Source organism: Bubalus bubalis, chromosome 3 (assembly GCF_019923935.1).
Source record: "Bubalus bubalis isolate 160015118507 breed Murrah chromosome 3, NDDB_SH_1, whole genome shotgun sequence".
NCBI classification, from domain to species: Eukaryota; Metazoa; Chordata; class Mammalia; order Artiodactyla; family Bovidae; genus Bubalus; species Bubalus bubalis.
Window position 1 is genome coordinate 40,199,357 of NC_059159.1, and position 21,383 is coordinate 40,220,739.

Below are 21,383 nucleotides of genomic sequence, written 5' to 3' on the forward strand. Positions count from 1 at the left end.
CTTCTCTTCCTGCCCCCAATCCCTCCCAGCATCTGGGTCTTTTCCAATGAGTCAACTCTTCGCATGAGGTGGCCAAAGGACTGGAGTTTCAGCTTTAGCATCATTCCTTCCAAAGAACACCCAGGACTGATCTCCTTTAGAATGGACTATCAGATCACACCAATATTCTGCCGCTCAAAAGTCTATAGCTTCCCATCATACTCAGAATAAGCTCCTTACCGTAGACCTCCCATGATATGCACCATCCATTTGGGAAAAACTAAGCTAAATTCTTTCTTTATATCCCAAATAAAAGTAAACCTCATATTAGATCACTATGTTGTACACCTGAAACTAATACTATAGATCAACTATACTTCAATAATAACAAAACCCCAAGCCTTAAATAACTTAAAATAAGCCAAGTGCCTTTAAAACTAAAAAGCAGAAACTAAAATCTTAGATGAACTGACGTCTACTTAAAAAAATTCACCAGAAGTGTCTGAAGCAAAGAAATGCTTTTATAACCCAGTCAGGAAGCTTCCTAAGCAAAATTCAAAAGCCATAAAGAAAAAAATGGACAAAACTAACTATATTTAAAAAAACTTATCAACTCCTTATCATAAGACAGCATAAACAGACTATGATAAAGTGAGATAAAAGAATTAGTTGATATCCCTCATTCATAAAAAGCTTCCCCCTACCCTACCCTCAGCACACACATAAAAGACAAAGTATATAATCAAATGCTATTCAGAGAAGAACTACAAATATCAATAAATATATGAAAAGATACTTGACCTCACAAACAGGAGAATTTATTATATTTTAAATTAAAATGATTAGCAATTATTTTTTAAAAATCTGTAATACCTAGTATAATATGCCAACAAGGTTAAGGGGAAATGGTTATTTTTTTGCCCTAAAAAACAGGTTTGCCCTAAAAAACAGGTTTGTTGAAATATAACTCATAAACCATAAAATTCACCCTTTAAAAGTATAATTCAGGGGTGGGAAGTGGGAGGGAGGGTCAAGAGGGAGGGGACATATGTATACCTATGGCTGATTCATGTTGATATATGGCAGAAACCAACACAATTCAATTCAGTCACTCAGTCCTGTCTGACTCTTTGCGACCCCATGAATTGCAGCATGCCAGGCCTCTGTGTCCATCACCAACTCCCAGAGTTTACCCAAACTCATGTCCACTGAGTTGGTGATGCTATCCAAACATCTCATCCTCTGTCGTCCCCTTCTCCTCCCACCTTCAATTTTTCCCACCATTAGGGTCTTTTCAAACGAGTCAGCGCTTTGCATCAGGTGGCCAAAGTACTGGAGTTTCAGCTTCAGCATCAGTCCTTCCAATGAACATTCAGGACTGATTAGGATGGACTGGTTGGATCTCCTTGCAGTCCAAGGGACTCTCAAGAATCTTCTCCAACACCACAGTTCAAAAGTTCTCCAACACCACAGTTCAAAAGTATCAATTTTTCAGCGCTCAGCTTTCTTATAGTTCAACTCTCACATCCATACATGTCTACTGGAAAAATCATAGCCTTGAGTAGATGGACCTTTGTTGGCAAAGTAATGTCTCTGCTTTCTAATATGCTGTCTAGGTTGGTCATAACTTTGCTTCCAAGGAGTAGATCAGATCAGATCAGTCGCTCAGTCGTGTCCGACTCTTTGTGACCCCATGAATCGCAGCACGCCAGGCCTCCCTGTCCATCACCAACTCCCGGAGTTCACTCAAACTCACTTCCATCGAGTCAGTGATGCCATCCAGCCATCTCATCCTCTGTCGTCCCCTTCTCCTCTTGCCCCCAATCCCGCCCAGCATCAGAGTCTTCTCCAATGAGTCAACTCTTCGCATGAGGTGGCCAAAGGACTGGAGTTTCAGCTTTAGCATCATTCCTTCCAAAGAAATCCCAGGGCTGATCTCCTTCAGAATGGACTGGTTGGATCTCCTTGCAGTCCAAGGGACTCTCAAGAGTTTTCTCCAACACCACAGTTCAAAAGCATCAATTCTTCGGCGCTCAGCCTTCTTCACATTCCAACTCTCACATCCATACATGACCACAGAAAAAACCATAGCCTTGACTAGACGGACCTTTGTTGGCAAAGTAATGTCTCTACTTTTGAAAATGCTATCTAGGTTGGTCATAACTTTTCTTCCAAGGAGTAAGCACCTTTTAATTTCATGGCTACAGCCAACATCCGCAGTGATTTTGGAGCCCAGAAAAATAAAGTCTGTCACTGTTTCCACTGCTTCCCCATCTATTTCCGATGAAGTGGTGGGACCGGATGCCATGATCTTTGTTTTCTGAATGTTGAGCTTGAAGCCAACTTTTTCACTCTCCACTTTCACTTTCATCAAGAGGCTTTTTAGTTCCTCGTCATTCTGCCATAAGGGTGGTGTCATCTGCATATCTGAGGTTACTGACATTTCTCCCAGCAATCTTGATTCCAGCTTGTGTTTCTTCCAGTTCAGCGTTTCTCATGATGTACTCTGCATATAAGTTAAATAAACAGGGTGACAATATACAGCCTTGACGAACTGCTTTTCCTATTTGGAACCAGTCTGTTGTTCCATGTCCAGTGCTAACTGTTGCTTCCTGACCTGCATACACATCTCTCAAGAGGCAGATCAGGTGGTCTGGTATTCCCTTCTTTTCAGAATTTTCCACAGTTTGTGGTGATCCACACAGTCAAAGGCTTTGGCATAGTCAATAAAGCAGAAATAGATGCTTTTCTGGAACTCTCTTGCTTTTTCCATGATCCAGCAGATGTTGGTAATTTGATCTCTGGTTCCTCTGCCTTTTCTAAAACCAGCTTGAACATCAGGAAGTTCACGGTTCACATATTGCTGAAGCCTGGCTTGGAGAATTTTGAGCATTACTTTACTAGTGTGTGAGATGAGTGCAATTGTGCGGTAGTTTGAGCATTCTTTGGCATTGCCTTTCTTTGGGATTGGAAAGAAAACTGACCTTTTCCAGTCCTGTGGCCACTGCTGAGTTTTCCACATTTGCTGGCATATTGAGTGCAGCACTTTCACAGCATCATCTTTCAGGATTTGGAATAGCTCAACTAGAATTCCATCACCTCCACTAGCTTTGTTCGTTGTGATGCTTTCTAAGGCCCTCTTGACTTCACACTCCAGGATGTCTGGCTCTAGGTCAGTGATCACACCATCGTGATTATCTGGGTCGTGAAGATCTTTTTTGTACCGTTCTTCTGTGTATTCTTGTCATCTCTTCTTAATATCTTCTGCTTCTGTTAGGTCCATACCATTTCTGTCCTATATCGAGCCCATCTTTGCATGAAATGTTCCTTTGGTATCTCTGATTTTCTTGAAGAGATCCCTAGTCTTTCCCATTCTGTTGTTTTCCTCTATTTCTTTGCATTGATCGCTGAAGAAGGCTTTCTCATCTCTTCTTGCTATTCTTGAGTAAGCGTCTTTTAATTTCATGGCTGCAGTCACCACCTGTAGTGATTTTGGAGCCCCCCAAAATAAAGTCTGTCACTGTTTCCCCATCTATTTGCCATGAAGTGATAGGGCCGGATGCCACGATCTTAGTTTTCTGAATGTTGAGCTTTAAGCCAACTTTTTCACTCTCCTCTTTCACTTTCATCAGGAGGCTCTTTACTTCTTCACTTCCTGCCATAAGGGTGGTGTCATCTGCATATCTGAGGTTATTGATATTTCTCCCAGCAATCTTGATTCCAGCTTGTGCTTCATCCAGCCTAGCGTTTCTCAGGATGTACTCCCCATATAAGTTAAATAAGCAGGGTGACAATATACAGCCTTGGTGTACTTCTTTTCCTATTTGGAACCAGTCTGTTGTTCCATGTCCAGTGCTAACTGTTGCTTCTTCACCTGCATACAGATTTCTCAGGAGGCAGGTCAGGTGGTCTGGTATTCCCTTCTCTTTCAGAATTTTCCAGTTTGTGGTGATCCACACAGTCAAAGGCTTTGGCATAGTCAATAAAACAGAAATAGATGTTTTTCTGGAACTCTCTTGCTTTTTCCATGATCCAACAGATGTTGGCAATTTGATCTCTGGTTCCTCTGCCTTTTCTAAAACCAGCTTGAACATCTGGAAGTTCATGGTTCATGTATTGTTGAAGCCTGGCTTGGAGAATTTTGAGCATTACTTTGCTAGCATGTGAGATGAATGCAATTGTGTGGTGGTTTGAGCATTCTTTGGCATTGCCTTTCTTAGGGATTGGAAAGAAAACTGACCTTTTCCAGTCCTGTGGCCACGGCTGAGTTTTCCAAATTTGCTGGCATACTGAGTGCAGCACTTTCACAGCATCATTGTTTAGAATTTCAAAGAGCTCAACTAGAATTACATCACCTCCACTAGCTTTGTTCGTAATGATGCTTCCTAAGGCCCACTTGACTTCACATTCCAGGATGTCTGGCTCTAGGTGAGTGATCACACCGTCGTGATTATCTGGGTTGTGAAGATCTTTTTTGTATAATTCTTCTGTGTATTCTTGCCACCTCTTCTTAATGTCTTCTGCTTCTGTTAGGTCCATACCATTTCTGTCCTTTATTGAGCCCATCTTTGCATGAAATGTTCCCTTGGTATCTCCAATTTTCTGGAAGAGATCTCTAGTCTTTCCCATTCTATTGTTTTCCTCTATTTCTTTGCACTAATCACAGAGAAAGGCTTTCTTATCTCTCCTTGCTATTCTTTGGAACTCTGCATTCAAATACATGTATCATTCCTTTTCTCCTTTGCTTTTCACTTCTCTTCTTTTCACAGATATTTGTAAGGCCTCCCCCCCCAGACAGCCATTTTGCTTTTTGCATTCCTTTTCCTTGGGGATGGTCTTGATCCCTGTCTCCCATACAAGGAGGGAGGGATCATACAAGGCCATACAAGGCCATTCCCTTCTCCAGAAAGCAATTATACTTCAATCAAAAATAAACAAATTTTTTAAAAAATATAATTCAGCAGTTTTTCATATATTTACAGAGTTGGGCAAGCATTACCATGACCTAACTTCTGATCATTTTACCACCTTAAAAAGAAGCCCTGTGCTCCATGGCAGTAACTCACCAGTCCCCCACCATGGGGAACCAGGAATCTAACCCATGTCTGTTGCATATTCAAAAACAGGTCCTCTTATACAAGGATCAAGAGTATGTTAATTGGTTTAATTTCTACAACAGATGTCTCCTGATCCCCACAATTCTAATTCATGTAATCAGCTCTTATGAAGTAACAGCATGAGCTTGTAAAGATAAATGTATAAGGATGACTGCTAAAGCCCTGGTTGGAATAAACCAGTGACCATCAATAAGATAAGGAATAAACCTGGTCGCACATACACACTCAAGTTTTCAGCAGAGGTAGGAAGGAACACATGGCATCCACCCGTGACAGGAGAGAATGGAGCTCGAGTTTTTGTACTCAATCACAGCAATGCTCTCCACCCTCCCCTATCCCATGTTCTAGAGGAGAGAAAGTGGATAGAAGGCAGTACTCAAGCAATCCACGGCAGCCCAGGGTGGCAGATAACAGGTCCCAAGTGAGAAGGTTGGCAAGGAGATGGACCTAGCCTAGACTACGTCGGAGCAAATGTAGTCTGGACAGAACTGTCCACATTAAGCATGTGTGTGTGTACATGCTAAGCCGCTTCAGCCGAGTCTGACTCTGCGACTGTCGACTGTAGCCACCAGGCTCCTCTGTCCATGGGGATTCTCCAGGCAAGAACACTGAAGTGGGTTGCTATGCCCTCCTCCAGGGGATCTTCCAGATAGGGACTGAACCTGAGTCTCTTATTTCTCCTGCATTGGCAGGCATAAGATAAAAAGAAATAACACAGCAGCAATGTAACACACAATAGTACATAAAAATAAAAGAAACAGAGGAGGCAGAGACAATTAAGAATCCAATCCAGAAAAAAGCATAAGCCAAGAAAGGGAATGCTTTCCAAGTGTGGCTTGCAAAATAAGACTAAGAATTCAGTAAAAGTCAAAAGATGAAAAGAAACAAGAGATTGAGAAGAAAAAGAGAGCTTGAAAAGTTAGGGGAGGGCTTCCTTGGTGGCTCGGTGGTAAAGTATCTGCCTGCCATTGCAGGAGACACGGGTTTGATACCTGATCGGCAAAGATTCCACGTTCAGAGCAACTAAGCCCCAGTACCACAACTACTGAGCTTGTGCTCTGAAGCCCAGGAGCAGCAACTACTGAGCCCACGTGCCCCAACTACTGAAGCCTGAGTGCCCCAGAGCCCATGCTCCATAACAAGAGAAGCCAACACAGTGAGAAGCCCGAGCACAACCAGAGAGTAGCCCCTGCTCTCCACAACTAGAGAAGAGCTCACGCAGCAATGAAGACCCAGCACAGCTGAAAAAAATAACTAAGATTGTGTGTGTGTGTATATCTTTAAAAAAAAGTTAAGGGGCAAGAGAGAACAGAAGCAATATCTAACAAAGGCCAAACTATGTGATGTGTTAGAAAATCTTAAGCCAAGGCATGCCTTAGAAAAAAAAGACTAGGGCAATCTGAAGACATATATGGAGAACAAAGTATCTACAACATAAGTGAAAACTGGAGCTCAAATGAAATAGAAAAGGTCATTAAGGAATAACAACAGAAACTTTTCATCAGAAAGAACTGATTGCAGACTGAAAGAGCATACATCATGTACCAGAAAACAAAAAAAGAGGAACAACTGACATTGAGACATGACCTGGTTATTGAACTTGAAAACCAAAGAATTCTTCTACCTGATGTACAGAATTCATTCACGCTTCATAAATTGTCTTAATGATGCCCTTAACAGCAAAAGGATCCAGGATCATGTGTTATATTTAATTACCCTATCTCTTTAGATTTCTTCAATGTTTGAAATTTGAAAATCAGTTATTTTATAAAATGTCCATCAATTTACCCTAGGCTTCCTTGTGACTGGATACAGATTATGCATCTTTGGCAATAATATAACAAGACTGGAAAAGGTCAGTTTTCATTCCAATCCCAAAGAAAGTCAATGCCAAAGAATGCTCAAACTACTGCACAACTGCACTCATCTCACACGCTAGCAAAGTAATGATCAGAACTCTCCAAGCCAGGCTTCAGCAATACGTGAACCATGAACTTCCAGATGTTCAAGCTGGATTTAGAAAAGGCAGAGGAACCAGAAATCAAATTGCCAACATCCGCTGGATCATGGAAAAAGCAAGAGAGTTCCAGAAAAACATCTATTTCTGTTTTATTGACTATGCCAAAGCCTTTGACTGTGTGGATCACCACAAACTGTGGAAAATTCTGAAAAAGATGGGAATACCAGACCACCTGACCTGCCTCCTGAGAAATCTGTATGCAGGTGAAGAAGCAACAGTTAGCACTGGACATGGAACAACAGACTGGTTCCAAATAGGAAAAGAAGTACATCAAGGCTGTATATTGTCACCCTGCTTATTTAACTTACATGCAGAGTACATCCTGAGAAATGCTAGGCTGGATGAAGCACAAGCTGGAATCAAGATTGCTGGGAGAAATATCAATAACCTCAGATATGCAGATGACACCACCCTTATGGCAGGAAGTGAAGAAGTAAAGAGCCTCTTGATGAAAGTGAAAGAGGAGAGTGAAAATGCTGGCTTAAAGCTCAACATTCAGAAAACTAAGATCATGGCAAACGGCCCCATCACTTCATAGCAAATAGATGGGGAAACAGTGGAAACAGTGACAGACTTTATTTTGGGGGGCTCCAAAATCACTGCAGATGGTGATTGCAGCCATGAAATTAAAAGACGCTTACTCCTTGGAAGGAAAGTTATGACCAACCTAGATAGCATTTTCAAAAGCAAAGACATTACTTTGCCAACAAAGGTCCATCTAGTCAAGGCTATGGTTTTTCAAGTAGTCATGTATGGATGTGAGAGTTGGGACTATAAAGAAAGCTGAGCACCAAAGAATTGATACTTTTGAACTGTGGTGTTGGAGAAGACTCTTGAGAGTCCCTTGGACAGCAAGGAGATCCAACCAGCCCATCCTAGGGGAGATCAGTCCTGAATATTCATTGGAAGGACTGATGCTGAAGCTGAAACTCCAATACTTTTGGCCACCTGATGTGAAGAACTGACTCATTTGAAAAGACCCTGATACTGGGAAAGACTGAAGGTGGGAGGAGAAGGAGACAACAGAGGAGACGGTTGGATGGCATCACTGACTCAATGGACACGAGTTTGAGTGAACTCCAGGAGTTGGTGGTGGACAGGGAGGCCTGGCATGCTGCAGTTCATGGGGTCACAAAGAGTCGGACATGACTGAGGTCTGAACTGAACTGAACTGACACTATGTTCTCATTGCATCCAAGTAGGTAACATGTTGACTTCTCTTTGTCCCATTATTGATAATGTTAATGTCAACAACTGGAATAAGGTGCCATCTGCCAGTTTTCTCTGCTGTAAATTGCTTCTTTTCCTTTTACAACTAATAATTATGCTGTGTGGGGCAGGGGGTATACTTTAACCCTAAAAATAACTTGCTCCTCATCAAACTTTCACCACCTGTTTCAGCACCTGCGGTCAGCTGAATGAACACCCCCGACAAAAATACATCCACATTCTAACGCCTGGAACCTTCTATGGCAAAAAGGGACTCTGCAGGTGTGATTTAATTAAGGACTGAAGTGGCGATTTTATCCCAGATTATCCAATGGGCCCTAAAAGCAACTACATATATCCTTCTAAGAAGAGGGAAGATGGAGTTCCCTGGTGGTCCAGAGTTAGGACTCCACACTTCCACTGTAGGGGGCACAAAGTCGATCCCTGACTGGCCAACTAAGATCCTACAAACCACACTGTGCAGTCAAAATAAAAAAAAGAAGGAGGTAGAGGCAGACTTGGTACAGACAGAAGGAGTAATGTGACCATGGAGGGAGAGATTGGTGTGATGCAGCCACAAGCCAAAAAATGCTATTTACCACCAGAAGCTGGAAGAGGCAAAGAATGGATTCTCCCATAGAGCTCCTAGGAGGAGTCTAGCCCAGCCAACACCATGATCTCTGCCCAGTGAAACTGATGTCAACTCATCGCTTCCAAAAATTATTCCAGAAATAATTTCTTTGTTTTAAACTATCAAACATGTGGTATTTTGCTGGAGCAGCCACAGGAAACTTACACAGCACCTATTAAATGTTTCCTGCATATATGACGGTGGCCAAATGGTGATTTTCTACTTCTGTCAATCCATCTACATTTTTAGATGGCATTCCATCGTTAAGAAAAGCTTTCTGTTCCCCCTCATGTATTCATTTATTCAGTGAGGATGTATGAATTCCTACTTTATTCAATAAGTTGTAATGCTACTATTTTTATTTACTTTGGCTTTTTTATTTTTTTAAATTTTTTGGCCACACCGTACGGTATGAAGGATCCTAGTTCCCCAATCAGAAACTGAACCTGGAACCATGGCAGTGAAAGTACCGAGCATCAACCACTAGACTGCCAGGAAACTCACAGTTTTAATTTTTAAACTGCCCTAGATTTGGCAAGTATGACTCTGCATGCCACCAAAATAAAGTATTTCAGCAATGGTTACTCAGGTGTGACTAACAGTTCTGTTCACCACTGTGTCTCTAGCATGGAGCATCATGTAGGTACTCTACAGTACTCTGTTGGCTGAAGAAAGTGTTTACTATGAAAGATTCAAGACTGCAGAAAAGGGGCAGTGTTACAGAATGAAATGCATCTTCTTTTGCCCTAAAAAGTAACCCTTTTTTCACTAAAAGATACTTAAAGAGAGAATCCTAGAATCGGTGCTGCTTAAGAGATTAGAAATATGAGTTCTACATTCGGCTTTAATTTCCTGCTCTGAAATTTCCAGTTTGGTTCCATGTCTGTCCTGTCGGTGTCCCGTTTGCAGTTGCCTGAGTTCAGAACTCAATAGCTCTGAACTCCTGGCTGACAGCTCACCACTGTCTCTTTGATTCCTAATTGAATTTTGGCATCCAGTAAACTTCTATTTTAAATAAAATTAGCCCCCATTTTACAACACAATACAACAGGAAAAAAACATAGCACAGGGACTTCCCTGGTGGTCCAGGACACACAGGTTCAACCCCTACTTGGGGAACTAAGATCCCACATGCCACAGAGCAACTAAGCCTGCTCACAACAACTGAGGAGTCTGAGCACCCCAATGAAAGACCCCGGGTGCTGCAACTAAGACCCGATGAAGCCAAATAAATAAATACTAAAAAAAAAAAAACACCACATACCTTCCATCTTTCAGCGTGTTCACAATAAATCGGTTAATCTGGCAAATACAGTTGCTAGACAATCGCTCTTCCTCAACAAGAGGGTTCAGCTGTGTTGCCAACATGAACGCTGAAAGCACAGAGATTGCTTTAGTCTCTAAGACATTTCAGTCACGACAGTCTAAAAGCTGATCATACTTGTACCAGCAAAAGATAAAACAACGCCTTAAAAGACATTCCTGAAATTAAAACTACTCAGACTCTGTAAGGTAAAAAAACAGTAATAATTTACTGTGCATTTAACACCTGGTGCTTTGATGAAATTAAGTATTTCCTGAAGTGCCCCAAATTATCTTTTCAGTCATTCAGGTTTCATGACAAAGACTAAAAAAAAAATCTCTTCTAGGTCCTTCACCTTGTGACTAGAGATAGTAAGTATATATTCTGCAAATTCTCTTTCTCCCTGTAAAGCTTCCAATGCAGAAATAAAACCCCAAAAAGACAAGTATAGGACAGCTAACCCATCATACCCACTAAATGTCAATATCATCCTAAGGGAAATTAATCAAAGGAAGCACAGAGCACCACTTAAAGAAAATTAATTAAGCCAAGTGGCAGCTTTCCACTAGACCCAGTCTATTGTTAGAATGCTCTCTGGCAGCTGCAATTCTGTCTGACTGAAGACACAGCCAAGCAAATGTAGACTTCTGGAATGTTCCAATTACTGCAATCAGGTTGCTGGGTGCGCTTTCATTATTAAAATACAAACTCCTAGATTTATACACTATACGTACAAGATAGAGTATTCAATCCATCACTCATAAGCAGTCGATAACGGGGTGGACTATTCCCTGTAGTAATGGGACGGATGTTCTAGGAGAGAAAATACGATTCATTAGCCATGTTGTCTGCCCAGTCCCCAGGGATAAGTAAACCTAAGAGCAGGAGAGTGGGTTTGCCATTAGTCCCACAGAAACAGAGCTGCTTGCCCACTTTCTTGACACCTAAATCCAAGCAAAAGAAAAATGGACTTGATGATTCTCCCACCAACCTCTCTCTACTAACTTTATTAAACACAACATAGATAAAAACAAAATAAGTTACCAATACTCTTGTATTCTCTCTCCCCTAACTCAAATTTGACTGAAAATTCAATTAAAAAAAAAAACACACCATACAACAAGGCAGCTAATATAGGTAAGGTACTATGTAGGAAACATGATAAAAATACAAAAGGGGGTGGGGGGGTGGGGAGATGGGGGGTGGGAAATCCTTTCCCTGAAGAGGCTTACAACTGGGGTGAAGATGGAGGCAGAGAGTAGCAGAGGTGTGCACATAATGACATGGGAGCAGAGCCAAGACATTTATTTCAGCTTGAAGAAAATCAGAGGCAGCTTTCTGAAGAACATGAAATACGAAAACAGCCTTAAGAAGACTGGCAATGAGTTTGGGAGCAACAGGGAGATAAATCATCGGGCCTACTGACTCAGAATCTGCAATTGTGGTCCAGATTTCTGCTCCTATTGATTTTGAAAATCCTCAGCAAAATTTGAGAACTCCTTAAATGACTGATAGGGTTAATGAAGAATTTTAAGCAAACAAGTTCTTTTTGAGTAGAGAGCTCCAGAAGCCAAATATGAGGCAGATCTGAGCAAGACAAACCCCAGGGCAGAACCACCAAGGAGGAAGAAGTAATGATGTGTTTTTGTTGTTGTTGTTGTTGTTGTTGTTTAGTCGCTAAGTCAGGCCTGACTCTTTTGTAACCAGACTAGTCCGCCAGGTTTCTCTGTCCTTGCGGTTTCCCAGGCAAGAATACTGGAGCTGGTTGCCATTTCCTTCTCCAGGGGATCTTCCCAACCAAGGGATCGAACCCAAGTCTCCTGCATTGGCAGACAGGTTCTCTGCTGCTGAGCCACCAGGAAAGCCCACATTCTATATTATGTAGAGATTATTTCACTCTGGGCTCTACTGACTTTGAAGGGTTTATAGGAATCCTATAATCTCCAGATGCTCACAGGTAGCAGGTGTTCTTGTTATAAGATTCTAATACTTTATCTAGAAGGCTAAAAAATGACAGGTACAAAGTCAAGATTTATGAATAACAGAATGATGACGCACTGGACTTGGGTTAGAAAGCTGTTCCTAAGATGAGATAATCAAGAGCAGGGGTTCAGCAGGTGGGCTCAGGAGTCAGACCACCTGGGTACAAATCAGGGTTCTACTGCTTTCTACTGTATAAACTGGACAAGTTGCTTCCTCTCTGAGCCTGTTTCATCATCTATGAAATGGGAAAGCAACAATGTTATAGCAAAAACAGAAATGATACTTTTCTTAAATAAGAATGGGTAGCAATACAGTATCTACCAATTGTGGAAAGAACAGAAAGGCAAAGCTTCAAATTGGAACCTCCAGAGATCAAACTCGGACTAACATAACAGTAAAAATAAAGCCCAGTTTCTCTCTCAGAGTTACAACATGGACTGGACTAATTTTGTGATGATGAAGAGAATTTAGAGTGGACAAATTTCCTAAAGTGGACTGTACGTCTTCTATGAAATGTAATTTATAATTATATGTAAGTTCAAAAAATGTTTGACATAAAAATATGGAGGTACTCACAATGACTTGGAGGATGGGTTTTATAGATGTATCTCCCTGTTGCATGATGGCCTGAAAAAGTAAAAACGGATTCTTGTGAGACAGGTGTTCAAATCATGATTAAAACCTGACGTATTTTTAGTTTGGTATCTGGAATAAACCACAGATAATATTAGTAAAAGATTCCTTTCAGAGCTTACCATTTGAGAATCCACTTTAAGTTCTTTATCACTCTGGACAAATTATAAAAGTGGGATTCATACTTATCAACAATACACATTTACTTCATGTACGTATTCATAAAATACTGGCATCACATATGTACTCATTATTCATAATAGCACATTTATTTCCCTACAATGTTCATTAAGTGGGAATCAGACAAATAAGTATAGCAAACCCTTAAAACAGAGTGTTATGCAGCCTCAAGAAAATGTTTATATACTACTAGTTGCCTCTTGTAAGAGGAACTGGGTGATGGGGGATACATCATCCAGTTGGAGGCAGACCTTGCACTGTGTCCTTCTATACTTTTTGAATTGTCCAAATTCATCAAACTGCATATGGCTTGATGTACTACTGTGTACAGTTTGATGTATTACAGACTAATAGTGTGCAAATCTTATGCAACATAATTTCTACTTTATGTAAATCTAATTAAACTTCAGTAAATGTGATCTTTATTTTGGCCATGCCCCACAGCATGTGGGACCTTAGATTTTGACCAGGGATTGAACCTGAGCCCCGTGCATTGCACTAGAAACACAGAACTGTAACCACTGGACTGCCAAGAAGTCTGATTTTTAAGTAGCCATTACTGGGGAACAGAATTAGGGGAAGGGGCAGGTTAGTAATTTCATCAAGCACCTTTCTGTTCTATCTGAGTCTAAAACAGAATACACGTATTTCTTTACTACTCTTAACATTTGTGCCATCAATAAATAGTGAATATAAGACTTACTCTTCTGGGACATATAACATGACATATACACTTAAGACAGAACTGACTTAAATATTCCAAATTACCATTGCTAGTAAAAATACAAAGCAACGATGGTGATCATTTTGTAATGTACAGAAATATCAAATCACTATGTTGTGCACCAGGAACTAACCTTGTAGGCCAATTACACTTCAAAAATGAACAAACTCAAAGAAAAAAATAGATCAGATTTGTGGTTACCAGAAGCAGGAAGTAGAGGGAGGAGGAACTGAACAAATCTATTCAAAAAGTAAACTTCCAGTTGTAAGATAAGTACCAGGCTCAGTGTAATGTACAACAGGATTAATATAATTAACGATGCTAAATATGAAAGTTATTAAGAGAGTAAATCCTAAGAGCTCTCATCACAAGGAAAAAAATACTATTTTTTCTTTTGCATGTGTATGAGGCGACAGATGCTCACTAAACTGACTGCGGTAATGGTTTCAGATCATTAGCCCTACACCTTACACTTACACAGCGCGGTATTTCAATTACATCTCCGTAAAACTGGAAGGAAAAAAACACAAAGCAACAGAATGCAATGCTCAAAAGTATGTGTTCAAATCCTCAGCTCGTGCACAAACTACTTCTCTGCATTTTAATTTCTTCGTCTGTAAGACGGGGTTAATGATAAAAATCTACTTTACAGGGTTACTATAAGTACTGACTATAATGAAATATCTGGCACATTGGAAATGATCAAAAATATTAGTTCCCTTCCCCTTTCTTTGTATTACCTAATTACTTAAGATAGAAATACTATTTGTTCTATTTACCACAATAGTTTCATGAATAATTTCTTATGTTAGCTCTTGCTGAAAATGTCCCTACTATTTGTGTGCGTTAGTTGCCCTTTGGGGGTCTATGTCTTTTGAACTAAAATTACTTGCTTTAGATGAGAAATTTGACAAAGGTTCTCTACCAAAACACACATATAAATTTTCATTGTCGTTTATGAACAAGATCTAAGTAATACTACAATTTTGAACGTGACAAAAACTAACTCAGCAAACTATTTAAATAATACCTTAGTCACTGTTTTTAAAAGTAAAGAACAATTCCTAATTTGTCTTAAAGATGCAGGGTTGCAGCTATAAAGGAAACAAGGACTACAATTTGCAATCACTTCTCAAGGTTAATTATTTTTAATGTATTAAAAAATTCACTCCACTTTGCCAACTGTGCCTCTTCATCCACCTCTGTCCCTTTCTTTTCACTGCCTCACACACAAGTAGTAAACATTTATTGGGCACCTAATACTGGCCAGCACTGCTCCAGGAATCGGGGAGACTGTTGGGCAAAAAAAACACCAAACAAGATTTCAGGCTTCAGAGCATTTACAATCCAGTGGAGGGGAGACAGAAAGGAACTGACATTAATGAAATGAACAATATTTAATGTAAAATCATATCTGCGACTGTTAATAAAAAGTAACAAGTAATGCACATTTATTATGTATCAGACATGGACTAAGCATTTTAATAGCTCATTTAATCCTTCCACTAATCATAGGCAACAGGTACTAGGTATGATTAGCCTGTGACAGAAGAGGAAAGACAGAGTTTAGTATCTTGCCTGAAATCACAGATAATAGGTGAACAAACAGGAATTAGGGTCTGAAAATAAAAGGACTTAAGCCTAGCAAAGTGAGTCAAGGAAGAGTTCTTTGAGGAAGTAACTGAGTGGAGACTTGGAAGATTATGTTAATCAACAGGAGAAGAATGAAGAACAATCCATTGTTAATTGGCTACACTCCAATAAAAAATAAAAAATTTAATAACAATAATAATTTTTTTAAAAAAGCACCACCCAGGCAGTAGGCACAGGTTAAAGAATGTTCAAAACCCCTGTGGAAGGCAGGAGTATGAAATATACCAGGAATTTACAATTTACTTTAAAAAAAAAAGCTGGAAAAAAGGAAAGAACAGGTAGGAATATGCTGTGTTAGGAATGGCAGGAGGAAGATTATGCTGGGTAAAAGGGAGAAGGCCAGGCACAAACAAGGGTGCCAGTATGCCTGGAGAGAAGTAGCTGGATTTGAGACAGAGGTGAAGGCATAACAGACCAAACTTAGGTACGGACTGGACAGCCAGGGTGACAGAGTTTATAGGAAGAATGACTCGACCATTTCTGGCTGGCATAACTTAATGAATAATGGTGCCATGTATCCAGCCAGAGGACAGCAGAGGCCCAAATTTAGGAAGATATTAGATTTGCTTTGGAACATGTTGGAACATGTCTTTGAGATATCAAGTACACAGATGATAGAGGTTTGTCTTTCAGAGTAAAGCTGGCCCTGGACCAAAAAAAAACTTGTGAGCAACTGACATAGAGACAGTAATTTTATTGTTTTGGGAGAAGAGGGCCTAGGGTTGAGCCTTGAGTCAACAAAAATTTACAGAAGGATCTAAAAATAAGACGGGGAAAGACAAGCCAAGCTGAGCCATAGAAACCAAAAGAAGAGGATGCTACCGGAAGAAAGCTTTGCCCAATAGTCAAACGCTGCTGAGAACTGATAAATTTAGATCTCAAAAGTGTCTGTTGGATTTAACAACCCCAGGAGGCACTGCTGACTTCAGCCAGGGTTACAGCGATCAGGGAGCTACTGCTGCTAAGTCGCTTCAGTCGTGTCCGACTCTGTGCAACCCCATAGACGGCAGCCCACCAGGCTCCCCCGTCCCTGGGATTCTCCAGGCAAGAACACTGATCAGGGAGGGGAGTGGCTAATTCGAGTCGGTTAAAGGGGAATGTGAGGCAAGGAAAAGAACTGAAAACTGACAACTCTTGCAGAAAGTTTCGCTGCGGATGGGGGAAGGGAAGAAGAAAAAGTGGCTGCAGGAGAGAGATGGGAGGAAATCAATAGTTTACTTTGTTTCAATTCCTTAAGCAGGAAAAACATGAGCATGTTTAAAAAGATGACGATAAAAATACGTTAACTGATGATTCTAGGGAGTCATCCGGTGGTTCCTCCCCACCCCCCGCTATCACTCCGGCTCCTGTGTTCTCCCCCTTCTCCACCCGCACGGCCCCAGGGCCCACAGCCACCCCGGACCGCGCCCAGCTCGCAGGCGTCGCCTCACCGCAATGGCCCCCTCGCTCAGGTGGCCCACCATGGTTCCGCCGCAACAACTCCCGCGCTCCGGCTCCCCCAACACAAGCCTGGCTTTACTCCCGGGGACCCGCGCGCTCCAAGGCGATTGGCCGGAGGAGCTGCGTGAACCGCCCCCGCCTCCCGACGTGCGCACGGCACGGGGCGGTCTGAGGGCCGAGCAGCCACCGCATTGGCTGAGGCGCGGCACACGGCTCACGTGACCCACCGGAGTCCGGGTCCCGGGCCTTGTTGCGGGATGGCGGGGGCCTGGGGGCGGGGCGCTAAGCCGCGGGGCGCGCGAAGCGTGACGCGGGCGCAGCCAAGGGCGCAGGGCGGAGGGGTTCCGGGAACTTTCCCCTCGAGCTCTAGGAGACGAACCGCGCTCGGCCTTTGGCTGGCAGCCACAGACTGCTAGCCCAGAGGCGTGTTCGAGGGGTTCCCTGATAATTCTGCTACTGAATGTAGTCAAAGCAGTGACTCGCTTCTTTGAGCAACCCCGAGCTGAGCTCCCGCAGGTGCCAGACCCTGAGCTTGGCACAGTGGGGGGTCTCTCAAGGTAAATAAGACCTGGTCTCTACTCCCAGAGGGGAGCACAGTGTGTCGAGGGAGTTTTCTGCTGTGCGTAGCCTTAACTCGGTGTAGACGTGGTGTGGGCCCCAGGAGAGACGCAAAGTGTGCTCCTGTCGTCACACGTGGCAAAATCAGGGAAGGCTTCCCGGAGTAGGAACCATTTGAACTGAGTCTTGAAGGATGTGTGGAAATTCGGATAGTAGGGTATAGAGGAAAAAGCGAGACTTGATCAGAAAGTGGGCCAGGGGTCAAATAATAAAGGGTTTGCACGGGGCTTCCCTACGTTCTAGGAGGAGCATCAGTGACTTTAAGGCAGAGAATTGACATCGGTCTCAGTATGGAGGATGGACTAAATTGGGAAGGGGGAGCGGGGAGGGGGAGTCTGAGGGCCTGAAGACTAATTATGACACTCGAGAAAGAATGCCAGACAAGAAATGGTGAGGGCTTGAACTAAAGGAGTGACCTCGGGATTGAAAAGAAAAAACTGAACTGTGTAGGGAATCTGATTCATCATGTATAACCGTTTCCTAATACGATGCCAGGAACAAAGTCAGTTTTCAGTAAATATTTCTGAATGAAGGGATGTGAATTGGTGCGGGAGAGGATACATCCTTGCTTGGCATGTAAACAACTGTAGGAAGAGACTTGTATACAAGATCTGATTTTGTTGCTTCATGCTTGCTGGAATGAAATCGATTTTCTGGAATTATGTATTTGTAGAAAACTGAATTTCTTGTTTTCTTACTCATTTTTTAGATCTACAGTAGCATGGATCTGCCCGTGGATGAGTGGAAATCATACATACTTCAGAAGTGGTCTTTGCTCCCGAAGTCCATTCAGGTCACCATTTCTACAGCAGAGACTTTGCACGATCTCTTTCTTCACTCATCTCCGCTTCTTCAGTAAGTGAATGAAAGCTTCAGTCAGGGAAGTTTTGATCTGGAAAGTGTTCTCTTTTATGACTTCCTCTCAGATTATATCTCTTTCTGATGGAAGAGTTAAGTGCAGATTTTTCTCTTTGGGGGCATTCAGCAGTTCTTGCTATTTCCACAGTTCTTTCTAACCTATTATATCAATAGAACAGGTATGTGTGTGCTCAGTCATGTCAGACTCTCTGCGACCCCTTGGACTGTAGCCCGCCAGGCTCCTCTGTCCGTTGGATTTTACAGGCGAGAATACTGAAGCAGGTTGCCATTCCCTTCTCCAGGGGATCTTCCCGAGCAGGGATTGAAGCTGTGTCTCCTGAGTCTTCTGCATTGGCAGGTGGATGGATGCTTGTTAGCTTTGTCAGTGTCAGCGTTATGTCTCAGTAGTCATGCCTTGAGGTAGTTACTAGGCTGTACACCTTGCCATATCCCAAAGGATACAGTGCAGATTCAGTGGCTGCACATAGAAATTAAAAATTTCTATTTGGAAAGAACCATGGAGGTCATATAGTCTAACCTAAGTAGTTTTCAAACACTCTTGACTACACTCTTCAATAAGAAACATATTGTACATCACGACCTAGTACACACATGTGTGTAAGAAACTGAAACAATTTCCCAAAACCTCGTTCAGTTAATTATTATTGAACATCTGTTTCACGCCAGCTACTGTGCTAGGTGCATAGTAAACCAAAAGCACATCACTTAAAAAAATACCCTGGTGTCTCAGTGGTAAAGAATCTGCCAACGCAGGAGACACGGGTTCCATCCCTGGGTCAGGAAGAATCCATATGCTGCGGAGCAACTAAGCCTGTGAGCCGCACCTGTTGAGCCTGTGCTCAAGAGCCTGGAAGCCACAACTGCTGAGCCTGTGTGCCGAAACTTCTGAAGCTCACTTGTCCTAGAACCCAGGCTCTGCACCAAGAGAGGCTGTTGCGATGAGAAGTCCACGTACCTCAAGTAGAGAAAAAGCCCAGGTAGCAACAAAGACCCAGCTCAGCCAAAAATAGATAAATGAATTTTTTAAAACAGACAAAGATCCTTACTACCATGGAGGAACAGAAATAAACATCATAATGTGTATAATATGTTAAAACTGATAAGTGCAGTTGAAAAAAGGAAAATTGAATGGGGTGGGGGCAATAGCCAGTGCTAGGAATGGGAGTACAGGTTGTAGTATTAAATGGTATCGTCAGATATACCTCTTGAAAGAGCAAAAGTGGAGCAGAGTCTTGGCCATACAGGAGTTAGCAAAGTAGATGTCTGATAGAAGAGAATTCTGGGCAGAGAGCCTAAGGTGGGAGAGTATCTGGCCTGGTTTAAAAAACAGCAAGTTGGGTTAACAGGTAGTAGTGAATAAACAAAGTGAGCCAGAGGGCGAGTGGTAGGAAATACCATCAGAGAAGTAATGGGACATGCATGGGAGTTGGGAGCAGGTTTCCCAATCAAGTGGGCCCTTTATTAGTGCCTTATCTTTTTACTCTGAGTAGGAAGTTATTGCAGCATGTGGTAGGCAGAATTCTAAAAATGCCCATCCCCCCCACCATTCTTGTCCCCTGGTTATTTAATCTAACATTAACCTAAACACTGCTGGGAAGGATTTGGCAGATGGAATGCAGGTCCCAAGCCAGCTGACTTTGAGATATAATTACCAGGTGGGCATAACCTTAATCAAGCAAGACCTTTAAAAGCAGAGAGTTTGTCCCAGCTGGTAGCAGAAAGGGAAATCAGAGATTCAAAGCATAAGATTTGAATGCTCTTTGGCTGGCTTTGAAGATGGAGCCACATGACAAGGAATGCAGGCAGCTTCTGGAAGCCCAGAGTGCTTCCTGGCTAACAACCAGCAAGGAAATGGGAACCTCAGACACACAATTGCAAGGCACTGGCTTCTGTCAACCGCCTAAATGAGTTTAGGCACAGATTCTTTCCCAGACCTTCTGTAGAAGAGCTCACCTTGATTTCAGCCTCGTAAGACCCTAAGCAGAGAGCCCAGGCAAGCCCACCTGGACTTCTGATCTACAGAACTGAGGATAATAAATGGGTATTGTTTTAACCTGCTGAATTTGTGGTAATTGTTACACAACAATAGAAAACTATTAACGGAGTTTTGAGATGAGAATGATATGATCTGATTATATTTTAAAACAGATATCAGCAAACATCGCACAGGATAAATCCATCCCACTGCCTGTTTCTGTGTGGCCTTCAGCTAAGAATGGTTTTTACAGATAAACATTTGTAGTCAATTTGATGATGGGGGACATTGGCTTTGAACTCCAGTTTAGCAAAATGGGATCCTTTAAAAATTTTTTGTTTTTCATTTTCTCATTAGTAGACCTTGTTTAAAAATGTGCTCAGTTATTACTATTAATTTTTAATTTTGTCAATAAAAGCATGTTTTTTCTTTTGTTGTATAAGTATGTATGTAACAGCCTGATTTTTACCTCTTGGCCCATATAGGCTAAATGTTTATTCTTTGGCTTTCTAGAGAAAGTTTGCTGATCCCTGTTTTAAAGGATTGCTCTAACCACTGTGTTGAGGGTATACTATAGGAGGAACATTTCCCTGATGGCTCAGTTGGTAAAGAATCTACCTGCAATGCGGGAGACCTGGGTTTGATCCCTGGGTTGGGAAGATCCCCCCTGGGGAAAGGAAAGGCTACCCACTCCAGTATTCTGGCCTGGAGAATGCCATGGACTGTATAGCCCACGGGGTCATAAAGAGTCGGACATGACTGAGCGACTTTCACTTTCATAGGAGGAGCAAGAATGGAAATAGATAGACTTGTTGGGAGGCTTATTGCTTTAATCCAGGTGAGAGAGGAGGTGATAATAATTTGGGCCAGGGTGGTGGTAGTGGGGATGAGAAGTGGTTGAATTCCAATGGTGGACTTAATCGCATTTCCTGACACATGAGATATGGTGTATTATCGAATGAGCGAAGTCAAAAGTGGCTCTCGTGATGTAGACCTACAGGGCAAAGGTAGAAGGATGAAATTTCCACACCTGGGAAAG

The 21,383-nt window shown here is 42.0% G+C and overlaps 2 protein-coding genes across 6 annotated transcripts in view; one reads left to right on the forward strand and one right to left on the reverse strand.

The window, feature by feature from the left end:
• The window catches only part of RPA1 (replication protein A1), a 46,247-nt gene extending 29,229 nt beyond the window's left edge, over window positions 1–17,018 (reverse strand). The window contains exons 1-4 of the mRNA XM_006079756.4: window positions 16,863–17,018; window positions 12,819–12,869; window positions 10,994–11,072; window positions 10,221–10,329 (exon numbers count right to left, since the gene is read on the reverse strand). Of these exons, the coding sequence (XP_006079818.1) occupies window positions 10,221–10,329; window positions 10,994–11,072; window positions 12,819–12,869; window positions 16,863–16,895 (272 nt within the window). The 5' untranslated portion in view covers window positions 16,896–17,018. The remainder of the gene's footprint in view (window positions 1–10,220; window positions 10,330–10,993; window positions 11,073–12,818; window positions 12,870–16,862) is intronic.
• Window positions 17,019–17,136: 118 nt separating this feature from the next.
• Window positions 17,137–21,383, forward strand: part of SMYD4 (SET and MYND domain containing 4) — a 39,806-nt gene continuing 35,559 nt past the window's right edge. For 4 of the 5 annotated variants that reach the window (XM_025280884.3, XM_006079757.4, XM_025280885.3 and 1 more), the window contains exons 1-2: window positions 17,137–17,429; window positions 18,200–18,345. In XM_025280884.3, the coding sequence (XP_025136669.3) occupies window positions 18,212–18,345 (134 nt within the window). In that variant the 5' untranslated portion in view covers window positions 17,137–17,429; window positions 18,200–18,211. Of the gene's footprint in view, window positions 17,430–18,199; window positions 18,346–21,383 lie in introns of those variants that run through there. The other variant, XM_044939462.2, reaches the window with a different exon arrangement.